Source organism: Bos indicus x Bos taurus, chromosome 4, assembly GCF_003369695.1.
Source record: "Bos indicus x Bos taurus breed Angus x Brahman F1 hybrid chromosome 4, Bos_hybrid_MaternalHap_v2.0, whole genome shotgun sequence".
NCBI lineage: Eukaryota > Metazoa > Chordata > Mammalia > Artiodactyla > Bovidae > Bos > Bos indicus x Bos taurus.
The window spans coordinates 23604891-23628623 of record NC_040079.1 but is presented as its reverse complement, the minus strand read 5'-3'; the positions used below and the strand labels follow the sequence as shown (position 1 = coordinate 23628623).

The 23733-nt window shown below is 49.1% G+C and overlaps 1 protein-coding gene across 1 annotated transcript in view; it reads right to left on the bottom strand.

The window, feature by feature from the left end:
• PLXNA4 (plexin A4) overlaps positions 1 to 23733 on the bottom strand; it is a 483041-nt gene that overhangs the window by 373488 nt on the left and 85820 nt on the right. The window contains exon 3 of the mRNA XM_027538965.1: positions 13900 to 14082. Coding sequence (XP_027394766.1) covers positions 13900 to 14082 — 183 coding nt within the window. The remainder of the gene's footprint in view (positions 1 to 13899; positions 14083 to 23733) is intronic.

Below are 23733 nucleotides of genomic sequence, written 5' to 3'. Positions count from 1 at the left end.
AGGGGACAAAGAAAGACGACCTCTTACAAGAAAAGGAATGGAGAGAGAGTTTTGTTTTAGCATCCTTTCTCGAATCTACCCATGATGCCCTGAGCCTCTCTCTCCCTGTGTCCCCTCACCCGACCCAGCTATATCCCTCTGATCTTGCTGTCAGAGAAAGAGTCCAGACAAAAACAAAGGTCATACAAAGCGCAAAGTTCCCCCTTTCTCCTGTCCCCAGACCCCACTCCCTCAAAAACAATCAAATTTAAAGCAGAGAGATTAAATTATCACTAAGTTAATTATGGGAATCACACTTAGGCTGGCTGTCGGGAAGCGAGGTCAGCAGGCAAGAGGCATTAAAATTAAAGGCAGATGCATGAAGCACTTAAAAAAGCAACTGGGAGAGTCATTACCCCCCCACCCATGAGGAAGCAAGAAACCACTCTGATGTTTGAGGCGCTGTCCATCTGGGCAATAGTCAGAGCCTTTGACAGCTAAATAGCTGCACTCTGTCATCATCTCAAAGCCAAAGTGGGCGAGTCAGAGGTAAACTGATTAGATGGTGTGTTGCTAATTTCCCAGAGAGAATGCGAGGGAGTGGGCTCAGTCCAAGAGGGCAGAGCACAGGAGGACCTGCCCCAGGCTTGAGTGCAAAGAGAAGGGTCTAGAATCTAAAATATGGCACAAACAAACTAATCTTCAGTGCAGAAACAGAATCACGATGTAGAGAACAGGTGTGTGGTTGCCAAGGGGGCGGAGGCGGGGGAGAGGTACGGCCTGGGAGTTTGGGGTTAGTAGATGCAAACTATTACATTAGAATGGATGAACAATGAGGCCCTACTGTACAGCACGGGGAATTATATCCAGTCTCCTGGGACCGATCATAATGAAACAGAATATCAGAAAAAGAATGCATATATATGCATAGCTGAGCCACTGTGCTGTACAGCAGAAATTATTTCAACATTGTAAATCTACTATACTTCAATTTTTTTTTTTTAAGAGACCGGTCTGGCTCCTAAGTGTGCATGCATGGGTACACATCAGCATGCATGAGTGCACACAGGTATGCATGGAATTAGGTACATGTGCACGTTTATGGCATGAATGTGTGTGTGTGTGTGTGGCAGAGGGTCCACAGTATTTCGTATCCACCTGAAAATCGAAGGTGAAGAGCTTAGAAAGGATCAAAGGGCTCCTTCTAGCACATCTGCAACAGGGCAACTCCCTATAAGCTTTCTTTGATTTCCAAGACTCACCCAGTGGCTGCCACCAGCTCAGCCGTGAAAATACATATCATTTAATTATTCCAAGTGCCATCCAGTTATGGATGTTCAAGGACTCCTCAGGCATCGTCAATATGATGTAAGTTTAAGACACGTCAGCCAAAAAATTTGCTATCCACAGAATGAGTTCGAAGGCTGAAAAAAATCAGTGTTTTTCAAACCAGTCTGCAGGATTGCTTCCTCCATGCAGGATTCCAGCTCTGCCATTTCCAAAGAGGAGGAGATGGTGGGGAAGCCTGACAGGGAACCTGGCCCTGAGGCAGTAGCCAGCTTTGGGACTAGAATTCCCAAATTAGGTTCCTCGCCTGGAGGATGAATTTCAAGGGCCAGTGGTCCTGACTGTCCAGAGTGAATTCTTTTAGAATTCATAGTCAAAAAACAAGAGGACAGAGGGGAGATGGGGGAATTTGTCAGTGGGTGGAGTAAATTACATGGGGAAAATTAATTTGGAAGATTTCATTTAATTGTAGTTACGAGAAATGATTTAATAAATTTGGATAATTTAATTATTCCAAGAGACATCCATTGAGCACAGTCTAATCTTTGTATTTAAGTAGAAAAGTGCCCTCACTCTTAAGGAAAACTGGATGCAGGGAAATACAAACAACTACAGCCCTCACTAATGGAAGGGACTGAGTGATTCTCATTTCAGTTTCAGAAGAAGCAAGTCACCAGAAAACAAGCTGATAGAGCATTTTGTTTTTAAAAATCTCCAACACTCTTTCTGAGCTTGATGTCATAAAACCAGCCACATCCTGTATTTTTCATACATCTTCTCCAATATTAAGTAAGAAGATACCTTGTGCTCTTTAATTCAAGAAACACCCAGCATATTACAGACAGGTCAAGTAGAGATGTCCTGACTCAAGGTAATGTTCACAATAATAATCCTTATAGTAAACTGTACTATTGACAGAATATCCTCTGTCCCTCCCTCCAGGAACATATATGCACCTGGCCTCTTCCCGTGGTGAGAGTAAAGTCTCCACACCATTCCCTTTGGTGTAGCCTATAAAATGTGAGGGGCAATGATATGTGCCACATCCAAGCCACAGCATTAACATCTGAGAGGGATCTGGGCATGTCTTTAGCCTCTGTCCGAAAGAAGTGACCCAGAGCATAGCTGCAGCCAAACCAGGGTGCACATGAGCATGAGCTGGAGACAAGTTTATGCTGTTGTGGCAGTCACTTAAAACGGGGGTTATTTGTTACTGAGCCATAGCTTAGCCTAAACTAGCTGATACACACACACACACACACACACACACACACACACACAGCTACTATAAGACCCCAAGCCCCAAGAGTCAATCTCAAAATATGTTTTTTATTTAGCATTTCAGGAAAGTGCTGTGCTGGACACCCACATCTAACTAGGAAAGGTTTAGACATGCTGGGGGAGACGTTTAGAAGTCTGATCCAGAAGTGAAAAAACAAACAAACCAAAAAAACTATTTTTTAATGCAAAGAAAATGAACAAATTCCTCTTGGGAAAAATTCTAAGATTTTGAAACTATTGCCTATGATTTCTGGGTAATAAAACTGGGAGTGAATAAAAACTCAACTTAGTAAAATAAATATGTTCAGAGGCTATTAATTTTAGGAAAGTGTTCTTCAGTTTAGAAAAGGATTCATTGGTTCCTTTGATGAACTCCTATCTCTTAAGCCCATGATCTTTCCACCAGTGAAGAGGCCCAGAGCCTCACTGAGGCAATGGAGCAGTCAGTCAAGTTGTCCTTGACCCTGCCCAGCTCTGGAGGAGACCAGTTCCCCAGCCGCCACAGGGGCACTTAAGGCCAACAGCGTGGTTCAGCTCTACGAGGCCTCAGATGATCCTGCCTGATAAACTTCATGGGATTTAAGAAAGATGGATTCTGTGAGTGATATTTAAAACGTAATTTCCTCTCCCAAGCCTGGTATATCTGGGGGAAGGCCCAGAAGAGCTTTAATCATAAAGATTAAATAAGACATTCTTATTGTATGCTCATCTAAAGCATTTAAAATATGGCTTTAGGTACATACAACTTTTCAAAAAGCCGGTGCCCCTATCATGAGAAATTGCTGTAAAGGGATTCTGTTTCTGGTAGAAAAGCATGGATAAATGCTGTGCTCTTAGGATGAAATAGAGAGAATTGAATGATCACAGCAGGGAAGGCTGGCAAGTTAGCCGAAGGACCAAGGTAGAGAATTCATCCACTTACAGATCTTTACGAATGAACCAAAGGTATCTAACCATCTTCACTGTTATCAGAAACCACAAAGCGTGTGAGATACCCATGTGATATTAGGTATAATCCTGCCTGAAGCAACACTTGGCATCTGGGATTCCTGCTGGGAAGACCTGAGAAGCATCAGGATTTGATGTGACTTGTGGATGCAGTGATGAGAGTAGGTCATAAGCCGGTCTCAGCATCGTTCTGGCCCCTCAAGTCCAACCAGCCACTGAGGTCACACCCAAGTTCAGCTCCCCCGTCCCCAGCACACTCTCAATCTGGTGGGAGATATGAGTAGTTAAGCAGAAAGACAATCCAACTCCCTGGCGAGAATCTCTTCCTGTATGCCTTCCCTTCCACCCTTCTTGGTCCCAAAACCTCTGGAGCCTTCAGGGTGGGGTATGGTGAGGGAGGAACCTTCTGGAAGGGGGCTCAAAGCAGAAAAATTGGGTTGAGGGGAGGCACTGGGGATGCCAGAGAGTGGCCCCAAGGAAGAGAGAGCCAGTGGAGGGGGAGGAGCCCTGAGCCAACACCCACTGCTGATGGACCCACTCTTTGGCCCGCTTTTCCTAAAGAGACTCACAGGGGCACCAACAGGGCAATGCAGGTCAAGTGAATCAACCATCCAATCACAGTGTCCCTCGAGCCACTAAATCTATGAAGAAATCGTGGAGCCAGAGCTGCCTCGGGACTTGCTACCCCACTGTCGTCCTGGGTAATCAGTCAAGATAACATCTGCGAATGGATTTCCCCTATGTAAAGTGTACAAGCCGCACAATGACAAGAAGCAGAGGCCAAGAGCTGAGAGAGTAAACGTGGGGCGAGCAGGTCCAGGACAGAGAAAGGCCATGAGGCCTGGGTGGAGGGGACCAGCATTTAGGAGGAAAAAGAAGGCCGGATGGACTGGTGGAGGGAGAGGCTAAAAGGACCAGGGGGTCTAAGGAGACGGTATAATTAGGTCCCCAGTTGCAGGGGGCTTGCCAAGAAGTTATGGGATACGACCCAGTCACGGGGACCTTGGTTGACCAATAACAGGGAAAGGAATCAGGAACCACTGAACACAGTCCCGGGGGCTGTTGGGAGAGAGAATTCTGTGACAACCCCCAAGACAAACACCCCAAGTGAGTCCTGGGTGGCGGGTCAGTGGCAAGTGGAAAAGCACAGCTTGTTTCCCAGAAAGCCTCCGGCCCCTCCCCAGGACCACCACCCTCTCTACTGTGCAATGCACTCCAGCATAATTCCCCCTCAAAGGGAGGCTGTTCTTGGAGGGAGGTTTGTGATGCGAGAGCTGCTGCGGGGGTGGGAAGCCCACCATTTCTTAGGTGGGAGCTCCTTCCTTGGTATTTCAATTTAGCTGGGATCCTGGAGACTCATAACGTGAGGGCCCAGGCAGTGTTCAGGGCTGAAGGGCTGAGCTGGAGGACCTGTGTCCTTGGAGAGGCTGGACCTCTGACATGCAGGTGGGTGACAGGCAGTGGGGGCCACAGAAGCTTGGACAAGATCTATAGTTTTTCAAGTAGGAGAGTGAGAGAACTGGAGCTGTTTTAGATAGATGAGTCTGGCACAATCTACAGGAAATTAAAGTGGGGGGGTGCCTTGAGATGGGGAATTCAGTTACAACCGTCCACACTTGACCACTGGGGCCCTGAGCCACGGCAGAGACAGAGGGAAGGAAAGGAAAGTAGGAAGGTTCTGGCCAACAGGTATGCTGGCCAGAGGCAGGAGGTAAGATTTACCCACAGGCCGAGAACGTAGCCACAGGTAGAGTCCATGACTTGCCTGTATCAGCGAGGGCAGACCTTAGATCAAATTGCATGCCCTCTAGTGAGTTACTCAAGCCCTCTCCTCCTGTGTAGAAGGGAGGTTGTAGTCTTTACCTGAAAGGAAAGGCTGAGGATGCCATGAGATGATCAATGTACACAACACAAGGGAAGCACCTAGAACAGTGCCTGCTGCCTACGAGGTGTTCAAAAGCACGGTGGTCCCCTTCCCATCCTCTTTCCTGCCAGGCGCAATCCACAGGAAAATGACCCCTTCCTAAAAGCGAGGTCAAAGATGAGCACACGTCCTTCTACTCCACCATCATGGTTCAGTTGGTAAAGAATCCACCAACTATACGGGAGACCTGGGTTTGATCCCTGAGTGGAGAAGATCCCCTGGAGGAGGGCGCAGCAACCCACTCCAGTATCCTTGCCCGGAGAATCCCCAGGGACAGAGGAGCCTGGGGGGCTACAGTCCATTGGGTCTCAAAGAGTCAGACACGACTGAGCAACTTTCTCTTTGCTTCCTTCACTTTAAAAGCTAGGTGATCCCCCAAAGAGGCCAGAGTCAGGGGGCAAGGATTCTCCGTGGAATCAGAGCTCTCATCAGTTACTGACATGAAAGGTAAGTCTCGCTTATCCACCATCACAAATTACTACCCTTTCCCTAAGATAAGCTGGGTCCCCAGGGACGCCTCCCCAAGCTCCCAGACCACCCATCCACTCAAGACGATGTGCTGCCCTCTGGCCCTTCGAGTGTAGCAGGCCAGTTCGCCCCTTGTTGTCCATCCTTTGGGTTCTCTCCTATGTCAATCAAAGTCTGTGGGAGCCCAAAGTCAGGATTCAGTGCTGGTGCCATGATGGTTCCTGAGTAAGGCTGTGCTTCTTCCTATACCACTAAAAGTCAACTTGAACTTTAAAAGTACTGGTTCAGGGGTCCTTGATGGTTTAAAAACAGTCATCATGTGGCAGGCAGCCTCTAAGTGACCTTAAGGACCTAAGGTGACCTTAAGGACCCCTGCCTCCTTATCCATACCATTGTGGAAGCCCCTCCCCTGAGTGTAAGCTGGACCATGTGACTGGCTTCTAATAACAGGATGCCACAAAAGTCATCTCTGAAGTTAGGTTTCAGAAAATCTGGCTGTCATCGTGCTCGCCGCCTCTTGTTGGCTCCCTCTCTCAGCTGCCCTGTTGTGTGAGTGGCCATCATGGGGACCACGTGGCCAGGGGCCGAGGTTTCCAGTGAGGACCTGAGGCCTTGCACTGCCAAGTGCATGATCTTAGAAGAGGATCCTCCCCAACTCTGGCCTTGAGCTGGAGACGATGGATGCTCCAGACAACACTTTGATTATAGTCCTCTGAGCCAGAGGACTTAGCTAAGCCAGACCTGGATTCCTGCCCCATAAACTCTGTGAGATAAATTTGTTAAAGCCTCTGTGTTGGGGTCATTTGTCACACAGCAGTCCATAATCAATACATCTGTGTCCCCTGGGGGTGGGATAGAAGGCATGGAGTGAATGTGGGAGATGTGAGGAGTTGTTTAGAAGTCACCAGGAATGCCTCTATGAGAAACCAAAGCTGCTGGAAGAAGCACCATGACAGCACCAGGAAGCATGGAATTCATGGGAAGTCACTCGAGAACAAGTAGGAACTATAAGCAGACCATACCCCCCAATCAGAGCTTCCACGGGTGGACTCTAAGTCAATTTGGCTACACTGCCTTCCCCATCCCTGGTCCTATCCTGGCTTGGAGCCTCCACCAGGATCACCATCCAGATTCTATCCTCTTCCCGTCCAAAACTGATTAGCTATGAGCCCAGTAGTGAGGGGACCATTGACGGCTAGGTGCCCCACCTCCTCCTCTTGCCTCCTGCCTCCTCCCTTTTCCTCTGGAACATCATGCCTTTCATCCTTTCCCATCTTTGTTGTCTTGGTTACATGGCCAGACTCCTGATATGCCGCTAGTTTTCATTTTAATGATATGTTCTTGTAAAGCACAATATTTTACTTCAATTGCATGTGTCACTGGATAAATTCCTCCAGCGTGCCTGGCATTTGAGCATCAGCTGACTGAGCACGCTCTATGATTTGGGGTGTTTCTGCAGCACTTTCTTTAATTTTAATGTCTGTGCTTTAATTTATAATCAGGATCATTCTACACAAATGTAGATATATATATATATATATATATATATATACACACACATATGATTCAAAAAAATGGCACACATGTATCAATAAATCTTGAATTGGCAAAGCTCATTTAAAATCATCTCCTTAAGTCATGTGCACTAGCAATGATCATTTGGAAAAAAGAACGACAAATGCTTCCAGGGTAGTATTTTCTGGGAAGCTCAAAGTGTGTTTAAAGAGGACACCAGGAGGAGAACAAGTCTAAGCCCCAGCTCTTGGGGTCCAACTGCCTTGAGAGGGGCTGCAGCAGACGCACCGTTGAGAGGACACCACTCTAACCCCACTTGGGTCAGCACTGGTGACCGCTTGGGATCCCCGCCCAGAGACCTGCAGGACAGAGGGTGAGCCTCAGGGCTGAGTAGTGAAAAGTAGGGAAGGATAAGAAAATAGCACAAGTGGGAACACATTTACACAAAAAGGATGGTTGAGTGAGGGCTTGATGTTGTTCAGGAATATAAGATATGCCCAAGAGGATGGTTCAGATGCTAAGAATTCACCTGCAATGCAGGAGACCTGGGTCAGGAAGATCCCCTGGAGAAGGAAATGACAACCCACCCTAGTATTCTTGCCTGGAGAATTCCATGGACAGAGGAGTCTGGCGGGCTATAGTCCATGGGGTCACAAAGAGTCGGACAGAACTGAGCGACCAACACACACACACAAGAGGCTACTGCCAGCTGAGCTGGTTGCCACATCTCCCAGGTACAACGTGAACAAAAAGGCCTACAGCCCAGCTGAGGAGACTGAAACGAAGCGGGAGGAGGGCCACAAGGAGTGGATGGAAGGGCACGAGGCAAGGCTGGTTTGAAGGCCAGTCCCAGGACCCCCAGGCTTGAATGACCAGCCATCTCTCTGTCCCTCCTTAGACATGAAGTCAGAGAAAAGAGGGTCCCTGGAACATCTGTTGCACTCTTCTGTTTGCAGCATCTCAGCCTCAGCATCCCCCTCACTCAACCCATAGGTTAAGATCTACGTGGGCCTAATACTTGCAAAACCAGGGGTGGGAAATGCAAAAACAGCACGACAACAATGACAGCAAAAAGCCAACAACTCTGATGCACTCTTCTCATTATGGAAATTGTCTGGCATTGATACTTCAACATTTCTTTTTCCCTTCTGCTTGAGTGACTACCCACAAGCAAAGCCTCTCTGGTTTGAAAAACTAACAGAGGATGAGATGGTTGGATGGCATCACTGACTCAATGGATGTGAGTTTAAGCAAACTCTGGGAGATGGTGAAGGACAGGGAAGCCAGCATGCTGCAGTCCATGGGGCCGCAAAGAGTTGGACACAACTGAGAGACCAAACAACAACATAACAGAGGGAACGCCCAAACCTTATATCCGGCACACTCAGGTTCTGCTCTGATCGCAGGGCAAGCTGGAGTTTCAACTGTCTCCACTGAATTTTGTGATGCCTCCAGTCATCTAGAGAGCTTTCCATGACATGAGTTTCTTTTTCGTTAACTTATTGTTGTTATTATTATTGTTTTTATTTTGTTATTATCGTTGTTATTAGTTATTATCAATTGATTTATGGATAAATTTCCAGGTGACTATTAAAGAGTTCTCAGATACACTGAGGAAGTTGCAAGGCAGGGGCTGCACACCTCTGATCTGGTGTTGCCCTGTGACTCGAGCACTGCAGAAACACCCACACACGCAGCATCTGTTTCTGAGAGCTTATGTTCAGAATGACACAGCCTCAGGCGAGTCTCCCTCCACCTCTGCTAGTTGCCCTTCTGGATCTGTGTTCAGGGCCTAAGGAACACAGGCAAATCAATTCCAAACAGGCTCAGACAGAAAAAGGCAGATACGTATGATATCATTTATGTGTGAAATCTAAAAAATCTGATACAAATGAATTTATATACGAAACAGACTCATAGACATAGAAAACAAATATATGATTACCAAAGGGGAAAGAGAGGGAGGGATAAATTAGTTTGGGATTAACATATATACATTATTATATATGAAATAGATATAAAATAGGTTACCAACAAGGACTTACTATATAGCACAGGGAACTCTACTCAATATTTTGTAATAACTGGCAAGGGAAAAAAATTTGAAAAAGAAAAGCTAGATGTGTATAACAGAACCACTTTACTGTACACCTGAAACTAACACAATATTATAAATCCACTATATGTCAATAAAATAAAAAGTAAAAAAAAAAACAAAATTCAAACAGGCTCACAAAAAAAATGTAGGAAGACTGAATTAAGCTGCATGACAATTCCCAAGAAGAATGACTTTATGTTCTCTACTCCTGTGACTCTCCATGCTGACACACACCCACACAAGAGAGGCTGTGTGTGTGTGCATGCACACACACACACACACACACACACATCCGACTACAAGCCAACAGCAAGGCCAGCCAGGGTTCTGCTTACCCAACATTCTCCCAGTGCTCCGCCCCTTGGTGTGTGCAGTTCAGCCTAACAAAACACCCAGGAAAGATGCAATCACAAAATGAAAGGAGCAATCACACCTCAAGTGAAAGTTTATGATGTTCTGGTTCACGATGAACATTAGTCTCTCCCACTAATGTCAGGCAGTAATTCACTGCTGAACAGCAGCCATAAAATATGATCACTTAGTGGTAAAAATGCAAGAGACAGAGAAATCAGAGCTGGAATATTTAAGCAAAGAGATCTTGTCCTCCAAGGCAACATTGACCTCATTTCCCCAACTTGGGTCAAAGGTTTTCAGATTTATATGGACACCTTAAAGCAAATCAGAATGGTGCTGGCCTTAAGAGTTTAACCTGTAGTTGAAACTGTAACAGCCCATAACTTATTCCTAAATTTCTAGGCACCTCCTGATGACTGGAGCATTTATGTGCCAATGCCAGCCATAACACACACACACACACAGATCAGAAAAAATAAAAGACATCCAAATTGGTACTTTCCTCACCTCCTTTCCCCCTGCCTCATGTGATGTGTGCACTAAAGGAGTAAAATTACGGTCATCAGAGACAAGGTTGCCAATGATGGGGACCCATACCTTTCAAACAAAATGGAAAGTCAGTAATTTTCAGGGCAGCCCATGGATAGCTGCCACAGACTAGCTCCTGAACTCCTGAAACTCACAGCAAACTCCCTTACTCTTAGCAAACCCCCTAACCCTCTCCCGCCCAGCCTTCCCACCTTGAGTCCCTTGTCATATTGCAAAGAACGCTGCAAGGCCCTTGATTCATGCGGGAGATTATTACAGGGCTCAGAGAAGCCGGCTCTGTAATTACGGCGGCTGTATGATTTCTATTATCCTGAGCCCCCAGTTTCAGTAGCTCACAAAACTTCCCACTAAATCCTCCTGCAGCCCCACAGCTTTCCACGGCTGGGCCTCTGCCCAAAGAGTGAATGGGGTCCTGATAACCTCTGGGAAAAGCAGGACAGAGTTATGACAGGGGAAGGGGAGTGGTACTCAGTGAGCCAGAGTGGTGGGGAATTCTATTGTTTAGAAAAAAATAAATAAATGGGCCAGTTTCGCTTTTTATTATTTCAAACAACAGACGCGGCGGCCCAGCTTTCCTTTCCCTATTCAGACTGTCCCCCAGGGCCGGCTGAGTCTGCAGGAGTGTAGCTGGGCTTCAGCAAAACTATTAAAAAGGCCACCACTCTGAGCTCGTGGAGCAGAAAGTTTGGCTGCCCCCATGGCCTGGCTTTCCCCCAGGAGGGCCACTGGCTCATTCCCCTACACATGACTCTCTGGCCCTACTTCTCAAATGTTTACGCTTCACCAGTGCCACTACAGTCCTGGAAATTAAATGTAATGTCCCAGGTGACTGAAAGAGAACCTCGCCCCCACCCCCTACTCCAAAGTAAAAGATGAGAAATGCCAGTCCACGGTTTATAAAGCCCTAAAGCCCCCGGTCAGGTGTGGCCTGTCATGGCCAGCCTGGCTGACCTCGGGGCACACTTCAAGGCAAGGCTCTGCTCACAGCCTGCCCCACAATGGATGTATGTGTGCACTTGGCTTGCCCGGGGTCCTGGAGGTGTCTTCAGCCCCCACTCACAGAGATGGGCCTCGCTCTGACCCCCAACAGGGGACCGGCTTCCACAGGTGAGAGAGTCAGCCCCCATCAGCCTCTGACCACCCTCTGACCAAGAGCACACATTTATTTGCAAGTCAACCAACTTAGGTTTACAATGCAGCCATGGCCAGGAAACATCTCCCCCCGCCCCCCAAGAGAAAATAACTTTCTGTTCTGTTGTTTGCAGTGAATTCTCAATGTTTATATCACAGACACCATATACCCACCAGCTCAGACAATAGCAAAAAAAAAAAAAAAAAAATTCTATAGGGTCTACTTGGTCTGGCCAGCAAGTGAAAAGATCCTCTGGCCCCTGGTAGGAAGTTGAGGGGGTTGGAACCTTCCAGAACATTGAAAAAAGTCACCTCTCCCTTCCACTGAGATGGGCTTAGTAGAGACAAGACCTAAAGCACTCCCAGTTCCTTCACTTACTTATTTACCCTTTGCTGCTGCTAAGTCGCTTCAGTCGTGTCCGACTCTGTGCAACCCCTCAACAGTGCTTATTTAACCATCAGAGCAAGCAAAGCAGGTCAACAGACATTTCACTGTGTGACTTGTATATGGGAATGACTTTGGTATTTAGAATCCACTTTGCCAGCAAATCGAACTCGTTGAATCCTCATGAAGAATGAAATCACCTGAGCAACCAACAGAAACATCTTTTCCCGAAGTCCCTGCTCTAAAGCTCGTGGACTTCCCCCTCCTTGGCTTATACGGAGGCTTATCAGACATAATTTCAGCAAGTTTGGTTATCTGATTTCCCAGCTCACTGAAAGCTGAAGCTGCAGCTCAGGGAGGAGGCAGGGTGCTGATGTGGACCAGGCAGCATCTGGAAGGGATAAGTGACAAGGTGCCCTAGAGGAAGAGCTGGGAAGGCCGCAACGATCAGACACAACATGCCTGCACTTCCCAGCATCCTCCCTGGGCGTCCATGAGCCCTGTCCACTGTGTGAGTAGTAATCACAACGAGAAGGCCAAGGCAGCAAGGAAATATTCAGTTGCGTTTAACATAGTCTTCGCAGAAAGGCAGGTGACTAGGTAATATCATTCTTCAAGCTGTAAGGACAAAGGTTAAATGAATCTGTTCATTGACATAGAAGGCAGGACACTACAATGAGGAGGGTGATCCCAACGCGTGGTGGGCTGCCTGCATCACTCTCACTGCGTGCCATGGCATTTCACCAACATACGCTTTCTCTTCCAGCCGCTAGCCATGTAACTGCTCCACACACATCCCCAACCCACACACACTCTGCTCCCTGCCTCTCCCCCTCCACACTCCCACCCTCCAGCCCCACCACCTGTTCCACAAAGATGCACAATCTGAAGAGAGAAAAACAATGGCTGGAATGGGCTGTCACACCATAGAACAGGGTAACAGGTACAATCTCGAGATTTGCAGACAGCATTTCCCCTTGACCATCAAGCTCATACCGACAAACATAGCAAAGAGAAAAGCAGGCATCAAAACTCGGTCTCAGATAAGGCACCGCTGCTTCATCCATCTGAACCACACGATGTCCAGAAAATTCCAGGGGAAGCCTAATTAAAACAAGCAGGATCTCTGCATGGCATCATCAGTATTTCCCAGGAGAAAGCGTGAAGTATGATTATCGGCCAATAGAAAACAGGACCTACTGCCTTGAGTTTTAGAAAGGCTTTGGTCCAAGCAAGAAGGGCACTCTGGGGGACCAGTGCCAACAACCCACTAAGATGAGAGCCCAAGCCAAGCAGGTGACAGAGTACTTCTGCATAGATGGGGACATGAAACACAGCGGATAAGCCATGGTCACCCAGTACCACTGAAGCCAGCAAGCTTCTGGAGAACTAGGAGGAAAGCTCATGTCCCCGGATCACACGGTTCAACTCCACCTGCAGGCATTTCTGTGCTCCCACAGCATCCATGGTTTCCTCGTCCCACGATCTGGCTCTTAGCCCCAATAGCAATTCCAGTGGGTACTATATACTTTCCTCCATCTGTTCCCTAAATGGATTCCAGATGGATGCACAAACCAGAAAGGCTGAAGAGGGAGGAACAGGCACATCCCTTGCCCCTGTCCATCCTTCCCAACCATCCATGCCTAATAAGGGTCTTGCTTTAGGGCATAAGCCCACGTTGGCCAGAGCACACCATTTAGACTAGGAGCCTGGAGACACACACCTCTCAGGAGCACACCAGCCCACAGAAGAGGTGGAGCCACACACTCACCCAGTGTGAGTCCCACAACAATCCTCATGTGAAGGCAGAGAAGGGACAAGAATACCACTGTCGACCTCAAAACAGCAAGACACCTTCTTGGTGCAAACCTGTATCACTCACCAACCAGGCCCGGGGTAGTAAGAGAATACAAGCCAACATCCATCCTGCTGGGGACAGGCTGTCCATACAATCACCAAAATGACTACCCCTTGTCCTACCTTCTTCAGCTTGCCACTTTTGGTGCCCACGAAGGCCAGAGAGTGATTCTTGTAGACGTAAGCGATGACAGAAGTCATGCGGTCCCTGTCCTCTGTGAAGACGGGGATGCCACGCACCATCTCTGACACGCCCAAGGGGGCGTTCATATCCAGGCCACAGAAGTTGTCATCAATGGTTAAGAGCTGAAAAGGAACAGGGAGAAGAATTAGAAGCAAGCAGCTGGGCAACTCTCGGAGGTACTGAGTCAGGAAACTCTGGAGCTAGCAGAGTCCTTAGAAATGAATCACCTGGTATAAATCTCTGCTTTATCACATGAAAAACTCAGCTCCAAAGAAACTAGGTTGCCTGTCAACAGTCATCTAGGTAGATTGCAGAAAGTCACATGGCAGAAAGTCACAGATCCCTGGAGTCTTCTTTCTACCATACTCTGCAGCCTCTCTGCCCCACCTCCAACTGCTCCAGGTACCATCTTGACAGCCCATCATCACCATGACTTGGGAAGGTACTGGCCACCACTCACGCGCATGGGACCCAGACATCCCTGATAAGGAGTGAGTGGGGCAAGGTCTCCATATCTACACACTTACTGTTGAGCAGACACACAGATCAGGACACAAAGGTGTGGAACAGAAAAATAGGAATGTTAATATGTGTACGCCAACACCATGGCAGAGACGTGTATGGACAATTGGTTGGGGAAAGGAGCAATGGGAGGAGTGGAAAGTTTGTGGCTGAATTCAGTCGGGCCACAGGTGCCTCCCTATGTCCCATCTCAGCCTCCTTTTTCTTTCACAGCATAGTGAAGAAGGGCAGCCCTGACACTGTCAGACTCTCACCAGCATTTCCCAAAATGCCTTCCATGGAACACAAGTCCCACAGGATTTTCCACCATAAACGGGTTCCTTGGGCAAAGGATTTTGGGCAATGTCCTGAAACCCAGTGCATTCTAACATCATTTAAGATATTTCTAATTGTTACAAAAAAAGGTCTGAAAAGTCTTTTTAGGAAGAAATAGCTTTAAAATTCTCTCAGCATTTTTTCCAAACAATTTATTTCCTAAACCATTTTTTCACAGCAACACCTCTTAGCATCCCTTAAAGAGGACATTCCCGGGATTCCCAGGTACGCTGTGGGACACAGGGACCCAACTCTGGCTTCTGATTCCAAGACAATTTCAGGAGTCAGGAACCAACAAGTAAAGCCATTTCTGCACCCTACCCTACCCCCAGTGTTTTAGCTGAGTCTCTCCCTGTTTTATTCCAGCCTCCCAGATCCCCATGTAAGCAGAGGGTCACAGCTAGGGAGTCCTCCTAGGGAGTGGTGAAGACCTTGACAGTGGCTGCTGAGGGGCCTCCAGTGCCCCCCCCACTGAGCAGCTTAGGGGTTGGCACAGACCTCCCTGAGGCTCAAAGATCCTACAATGGATTTCCCCCTTTTTCTCAGAAGAACTGTCTCTCCTAAGAGTCATTCCATCTCTCTATGCTTTGATTTTCCACTCTATAAAAATGAAGGAAACAAACCCCGCTTTTTGATGGGCATCCATAAAGCCTATAGAGCTCATGCCTGTAAACGCCTTTGGACTTTTCGGAGAAAGCAGGGAAATAAAATACAAGGTGTCATTTTTTTAAAAGCTCCAGTCCAGCCAAAGGAAGAGGCTTCTGGAGAACCAGCAGGCAGGCTCTTGCCAGCAGAGCCACGTCAAAGTGGCCAACTCCAAGCTTTCCAGGGATTCAGGGGCCCTCAGCTCCCTCCCAGCAGTGGGGGGCAGGGGTGACAGGCAATGTCTGTGTGCCAAGCATCTCGACCTCCCTCTTATTGTGGTGGGGGCAGCCAGGGCAGGGAGGGAGCACTTACAGCCTCGTGCAGAGCAGACATCCACCCCACATCCTGCCTTTGGCCTCTCTCGCATCATCTAATCCAACAGCCCAGACCAAACACAACCCCTACCTCGCTCAGTCATGTCCGACTCTTTGCAATCCCATGGACTGTAGCCCACCAGGCTTCTCTGTCTATAGCAAGAATACTGGAGTGGGTTGCCATTGCTTTCTCCAGGGGATCTTCCCGACCCAGGGATCAAACCCAGGTCTTCTGCATCACAGGTGGATTCTTTACTGTCTGAGCCACTAGGGAAGCCTCTACTACCTCCACTCCCTCCAAAAACAACTGCAGGAGTCAAAGGCAGGAGGAAGCTTTCAAGGTCCAGTTTGACGTTTATGGTTCTTTCCTAAAATGAGGAACTAGGGAAGGGAGAGACAGCTAGGGTGGAGAGTAGAAGAGATGGAGAGGAAACAGGAAGGACAAAGCCCAGATAAAGGACAGACAATGTCTTCTCCCTGGTAGACATAACCACGGTGACTGCCAAGCATTCAGAGGGCAGCTTAGGGATCTTCATGGCCTTGCACATTCCTGCCTCTGGTCCTGTCCTCACCCTGGACTTTCTCAGCCCTAAACTGTGCTACCAGGATGTCTGCCATTAGCCAAAGGATCTCACCCACTACTACCATTTTCCAAGTGGATAAGGCTGAAGGACTGTCCACTCTCCACAAGGGGAAACTGAGGCAGGGAACAAGGCTGTCCATGTTTCCCACCACCTTGACCTGACACGACTCAGGTTGTTCAGCCCCCAGGACTGCAATTCTGAGTTTTAAGTAACTAGATACCTTTCTTCTTCACTGGGCAGAACATGAGATGAAAAACATCCACCTACAAAAACAAAAGTGTGTATTCAGCCAATGGCTGCATTAAATCCTTGCTTGCTCAGAGGCAGAAAGTCAGGGACCCACAAGTGTTTACCACGGCAGCATCTTGCACCGCAAAAGCCCTGGTGAGGAATGTTTTCATGGTGGGGGGGCATGAGAACAGCTCAGCCTGGTGTCCTGGCAGCCAGGACTCCACCAGTTTCAGCTCAAGTCAGCTCCCTGTGAGACCCACACAGGGGGCAGATTCCGGGCTCCTCACCTAGACCTGCAGGTACATCCCCAAATTGCTGACCTCATGGTATTGTCATCAGGCTCAAATGAAGCAAAGGCCTCAACTGGGGCTCCTACCGTGGCCCTAGGATTCTGGAGACAAAGATAGCTTCCCACTCAGACTCCCCTGTGTCTTGGTTTCTCCCATCTGAGCGGAGCCCTAGCTGAAACAAGGGTGATGGAGATGCTGGGCCAGGAGCCTGGACCAGACACCAGCCTGGGTGTGCATGGAAGCTGAGGTCCCCAACTGTGGCATAGGGTGGGGGCGGGGTCTTACTCTTCGCTTCCTCCAGCCGGGATTGATAAGGGAAGGATTTTTAACAGTGAAGGAGTGGGAGAAAACACAAGACTTGGGCTCACACGGCAGCTGAGCAGCTTCCCAAGCATACACCTTGGCACAGCCTCCTCCCACTCTCTGGGCCTACCATTCCTTGACAGTAAAAAGCAAGACTGGCTCATCCTGAGACCAAGGTGACACAACAGGTGTGAAGGCACTGGCTAAACGGGAGCCCTCAAGGTACAGTGTTTCTTCGGGTTCATTTTCCTGATGGAAATCCTGCTCAGAACAGCCTTCGGGGGCGGGGGGGGGAAGGGTGCAGCAGGCAGTGGCCCTTGCGTGCCCCCTGCCAGAGCATAGCTCTCTGAGGACACCACCCTCAGAGTCTGAGCCAAAGCATCAGAGTAATTGCAGCATGGGAGGAGAGGAACAGAGGGAGGGTCCCACAGGGCCTACAGACCCTGGGGGGCTGGGGTGTAGGGAGCAGATGCCAGGACCCGTGGAAGGGAAGCCTAATTGGCGAACACCTTCGACAAGCAAAGGCTGGAGTGGATTCCTGAGCACCTTGGGCAACAGGAAAGGAGAGTGTGTGCTCCTCCAGCCCTGGCCGAGCCTTCCCCTGGGCCCCATTAACAGCAAGATTAGAGCTGGAGCCAGAGGAGCCAGGAAGGGGCTGGACTCTGTGGTAATCAGGAGCCGGGCACGCCTGCAGGCCCTGTCCCCTGCCAGTCCACAAATACCCACGAATGAGCTCTGGCCACCTCTCCAGGGCTTATTCATTAGACAGCAGCTTCATTCTTACCAGGGAAAAGATTAGGGTCTGCTGCATGGGAATGTATGCAGTGGGCACCCCGTGAACAGACCCCAAAGCCTCGGACAGGGCCATAGCCTCTGGGATTCCTTCTGGCCCGTTATGAAGATGCTGCTGCTGCTGCTAAGTCACTTCAGTCATGTCCGACTCTGCGACCCCATAGATGGCAGCCCACCAGGCTCCCCCGTCCCTGGGATTCTCTAGGCAAGAACACTGGAGTGGGTTGCCATTTCCTTCTCCAACGCATGAAAGTGAAAAGTGAAAGTGAAGTCGCTCAGTTGTGCCGGACTCTTAGCGACCCCATGGACTGCGGCCCACCAGGCTACTCCATCCATGGGATTTTCCAGCAAGACTACTGGAGTGGGCTGCCATTGCCTTCTCCCATTATGAAGATACCAGATCTGTTTTGCACAGATGTCCTCATGGGGTGCCTGACTTGTAAAGTGAGACTGGTGATCCACTGGATTCTGGGGGCTGGCCATGAGCTCAAGGATGGCACCGTATTTTAGGCATGTTTGTACCCTTAGCTCAGAGAAGGCAATGGCACCCCACTCCAGTACTCTTGCCTGGAAAATCCCATGGATGGAGGAGCCTGGTAGGCTGCAGTCCATGACGTCCCTAAGAGTCAGACACGACTGAGCGACTTCACTTTCACTTTTCACTTTCATGCATTGGAGAAGGAAATGGCAACCCACTCCAGTGTTCTTGCCTGGAGAATCCCAGGGACGGGGGAGCCTGGTGGGTTGCCGTCTATGGGGTCGCACAGAGTCGGACACGACTGAAGTGACTTAGCAGCAGCAGCAGCAGCAGCAGCAGTACCCTTAGCTCTGTTCCTAGTTCATAATAGGTTAAGACATATACATTAAATGGAAAATGCATGGATGAATTGATGGATGACTAAATAAAGACCTGAGTCTCAAAATAGCTAACACTATTTTGGAACTAGAGCCAGAAAGCCTAGGTTAGAATCCCAGCTCCACCACTTAGTGCTGTGTGACCTTGGGCAAGTTGTTTAACTTCTGTGTGCCCCAGGTTTTCATGGGTAGTATAGGGATAACAATAATAATAATAGCATATACTTCCCAGTACTGTAGAGAGGACTCAATGGCTAATTCACGTAGAACAATGTCTGGCCCTTAGTAAGTGCTAGGAGAGTGTCGGGCTTCCCTGGTGGTTCAGTGGTAAAGAATCCACCTGCCAGTGCAAGCGACCTGAGTTCGATTCCCGGGCTGAGAAGACCCCCTGGAGAAGGAAATGGCAACCCAGTCCAGTATTCTTGCCTGAAAAATCCCAAAGACAGAGGGGCCTGGTGGGCTGCAACCCATGGGGTCTCACAAGAGTGGGATACAACTCAGCAACTGAACAGCAAAAACAAACAAGAGAGCGGTCAGCTCTGGTTCCTGTCGGTTATCCCTGTGTGTTGTGTGAAAGCCCCTCAGTCGTGTCCGACTCTTTGTGACCCCATGGACTATATGGTTCACGGAATTCTCCAAGCCAGAATACTGAAGTGGGAAGTCTTTCCCTTCTCCAGGGGATCTTCCCAGCCCAGGGATTGACTCCAGGTCATCCATAGACAATTCAAATAACCTTTGTGAGTCTTAGATCTTTGGGGAAATTCATGACACCTGTCTCAGAGAGGTGTGATCAAGATTAAAGGCACTCAGGTTATCAAGATGAAAGAGCAAAGGTGGTTCTTCTTAAAGATCTATCAAGGCCAATGAGGCTGAATAAAGGAGAAATAGTCTTAGGTCCAGAAGAGTTAGGGCTGAGTGTGTGTGTTAGTCCCTCAGGCACGTCCAACTCTTTGAGATCTGAGAGAATCTTGCCCGGAGAATCCCATGGACTGTAGCCCGCCAGGTTCCTCTGTCCATGGAATTCTCCAGGCAAGAATACTGGAGTGGTGTGCCATTCCCTTCTCCAGGGGATCTTTCCAACCCAGGGATCAAACCAGTGTCTCTTGCATTGCAGGCAGATTCTTTACCATCTGAGCCACCAAGGAAGCCCTGGTTAGAGTTAGGGCCGCTCCTTAGAAATGCAAATTCTGGTCAGCCCCACCCCAGATCTACTGAATCAGAAAGTCTGGAGCTGGGGCTCAGAGATCTGTATCTTAACCCCTTCCAGATGATTTAGTAAGAAGCACCATCCCAGGTCACCCACGGGGGTCTCTTCCTGGCTGAGGGTGCCACAGACTAGGCCCAGGAGAGAACGCCATGTGACAAGCATAACCACCAGAGCAGGACCCACTAGACTTGGAGGCAGAGGGGCCCCGTGGCCGCCTCCCCGAGCTGAGCAGCGGTGGTGAAGGTGGCATGGGGAGCCAGAGCTGACACTCCGAATTACAATCTAATAGCTTACCGCGCTTACCTCGCACTCAGCGGCAAAGGTTACCGTGCAATTACGTGTCGCTACATACAAATGACAGAGCAGTTACGGTTACTTTACCAATTACAGGGAAATTGCTCCCACTCTGCAGACAGACTGGCACTCTGAAAAGCTCTATCATCTCCACAGAAAGGGGATTTTAAGTGCTGCCAGCATCCTTCCTGCTCAGTCTCCCCAGGCTGCAGGGCAGAGCTGCAGAGCAGCCACCAGGGACCCCAGCGGTTTCTGGTGGTCTCTGCGGAGACCCCCTGAGAACGGCTGAAGAAGGAGTAGACCTGGGAGACAGTGGGCATCACCCTCCGACCCCTGCCCCACCACCACCCTCATAACCTGGGCCAATCCATCCTGAAGCCCTCCAGTGATAAGGCCTTGGGTGGGGACCTGATTCTGAAATCACTCTTTGTCCTGGCTAGCATGGCCCCCGGCCTGGTTCCAGATGCATCCCTCTTGCCGGGTGGAGCTCTTTTAGTCCCGCCCTTAGTCACCCCACCTTTGCAGAAACCCCAGATCGAGTCCTTATTATGGAAAGATCAGAACTAGACCAGAGCTCAGTGGTTCAAAAGCAGCGCTAATGAGATAAAGGTCACCAGGTCCATGCCCCTGTGGGCCAATTAGCTCAGCTCTGGGACCTGGTCTCTTCCATAGCCATAGGCTTCCCCCTTCACCCCAGACATCCACTGTTTACAAATATCCCAGACTGACCAGGTGAGCCTGCGGGGATGGGCGAATTCTCCACCTGGAGATACAGCTGCCAACCACTCTGAGCTGGCAGCCACCGTCTCTGAACCCAGGAAGGAAAAATACAAAGTCAGACCTGGTCCTCCCATTGCTCATGGTAGCTCCTGGCCTAGCAGGGAGATGAATCCTTCCATCTGGGAGCAAACCCATTCTCCGGCTCTCTCTGAAGGCAAAAGTAGCATCCAGCCTCGAGCCATCTAGTCCTGAGCACCCTGCACCCACCCCCAAAGCTAGGAGGCTGGACCACTATGGGGAAGAAGGCATCTGAGACCTTCCCAGGCTCACCCACTGTGGGGCCTTCAGTCGGGCCTTTTTCCATCCAACTTTTGGTCTCTTGTGCTACTGGAGCTCTCCGTTGCCACTAGAGGACACTGAGGCACTAAATGAAGACAGCAGTATTTATTGTTCCTCGCTGATTACTTTGCTTAAGAGAGTTTAGGAGGATCTACTAGGCACCAAGCAGCAGGTAAGGACCTAACAATAGAAAGATGGCTTAGAGGACCTGCAGACCAGGTCCATGACTAGACAAGGCCATGTATGACCAGCTTCAGTTGTGCACTGGGGCTGGAGGGACAGAGGGTGGGACCATGACTGCTGAGGAGGGCAGTAAGGCTTCAAGGAAGAGGCAACACTGGGGGTCAATTGTGGGTTCTCCATCCAGGACAGGGCATGGCCATGCTTTCACACATTGTACAATTTCAGAGGAAATTGACCCCAGAGCTTAGAACTGAACAGCCCCATTTTACAGAAGAGAAAAATGACCTCTCGTGTTCTATCAAGGTACTGAGAAATAGATACCAGAACCCCAAATTCCCAGTCGGGAGGGAAAAAAGGGGGTATTACATAGAGGCTTCCTCTAGGGTGCTGGAGGGTGGCGCCAAAGGGACCAGGATCAGGGAACTGGTCTCTCAACATGCCAGGATGAGAGAGGCTGCTGGAGGGACAGGCCTGACTTCTTTTGCTACCATCCAGGAAAAGCCTCCTGCCCTTCTGTGATCTCTGGGAGAAACCGAACCTCCTGTCTGGAGGAGGCCCTTGGCCAGTCATCAGAGTGGGCTTCCTCCTTTCCTGGGCCAACCTGTCCCTAAGGAGAGGGAAAGCTGAAGTTTAGAAAATAAACACAAGTTAGAAGAAAAAGAGGTGCCTGTTGATGTGGAAGAGTAAAGGTCTTTAGATTCTTCATGCTCAGCGGCCCCAAACATGTACCCACTAATTAATACACTTACACACACACACATATACTGGGAGCTGACCAGAGTAGAGCTCCACAGGAAACAGGGACTAGGTGAATTACACATGCGGGATTCCTTTATAAAGGGAGATATTGATCAGGTAAGTACAGTAGCTCATGTCTAAATACAGACTCTAGCTGTATATCTCTGCAGTGCAGGAAAGTAATGATCCCCACTTATTGGGGCCAGATCTCAAATAGAACCGCTGACCCCATGGCATTCATAGATGTGCCAGGCTCTGATGCCCACAGCGTATCTATCCCTGGAGACGACTCTGTGTGCCCTCTGACAGCAGGCAGGGAGGGAAGCAGGGAGAGTCCTCAGGGAGGCAGGAACCTCATGGGGAGGCTCTGGTTGGCTTAAGGTTACTCTCATCAGAAAGCTTGTTTCACCATAAAATATTCCCATGTGCCTTGAGCACTCGTTTCTAAAACAAAGAGATCCAAAAACTCAGACAATATCGCCCTACGATTGCTTACTGTTTTTCATAAACTTTCCTCTTTTTCATACTTTCTAACCCTGTCTGAAGCTCTGCCCAGGGCCCAGGCTGATCCCAGGCAGTCAAACTCACTTCAGAGCCAGAGAAACCCCAGTAGAGGCAAAGGTTGGCCCCACACCTCGGCCGTGAGCCCAGATGTCAAGAAAAGAGCATGAAGGAGACCTCATCCACTTAGTTACTAACACATTATCTCAGAACGGCTCTTTATTGTGTCTTTTTCAATGAGATTGAAGGAGAAGTGAATGTGCAGAGAAAGAGAGAGGAAGCCAGCAAACCGCAGTCACAGTAACCTGGTTAGACCAACACATTATCGAAGGGGCTTTGTGAAAAGTGTCTTGGGGTTGGAAAAAGAGCCCAATGAATCACACCGAGATTCCCAACGAGCTATGTGCCCTGTTTCTAAGCATCTCACAGAGATAGGTACCAAAACACAGGTCGTCTAAGTGGCCATTCACTCATCATGATAACAAGTTATCTTTCTAATAGGCAACTAATGCCACTAATTTGAGCTGCTTTCCCAAGAGAGGAACACTAAGCCCACTCCAGGCTGTAACCAATGGCCAGCCATAGCAATGCACCCCTCCTAGGAATTGCTGAGCATGGCAGGCAAAGAGCAGCTCCAAGTCAGGAACCCCAGGGATCAAAGCCCTGACCTTCTCCTCATTAGCTCAGCTGCTGAGAGCCCCAGGTTCCTCCCTCTGGGTAAGCAGAGGGCCAGGACACCATGACCAGAGATTCAGGCTGGCCAAGCAAGAGAAACACGGATGAAACTCCACTAGTCCAGTTCTGCAGGTAACCTCCACGATGGGTTCAGTGCAGAAGCCAAAGCTGGACCCCTGGGAAAGACCGAAGAAGGCCTTGGAATGGCACCAAGCAAAACCCACACGTGCGTCCCTTTCCTTGGGTACCTTAAGCTTCAGAGGTC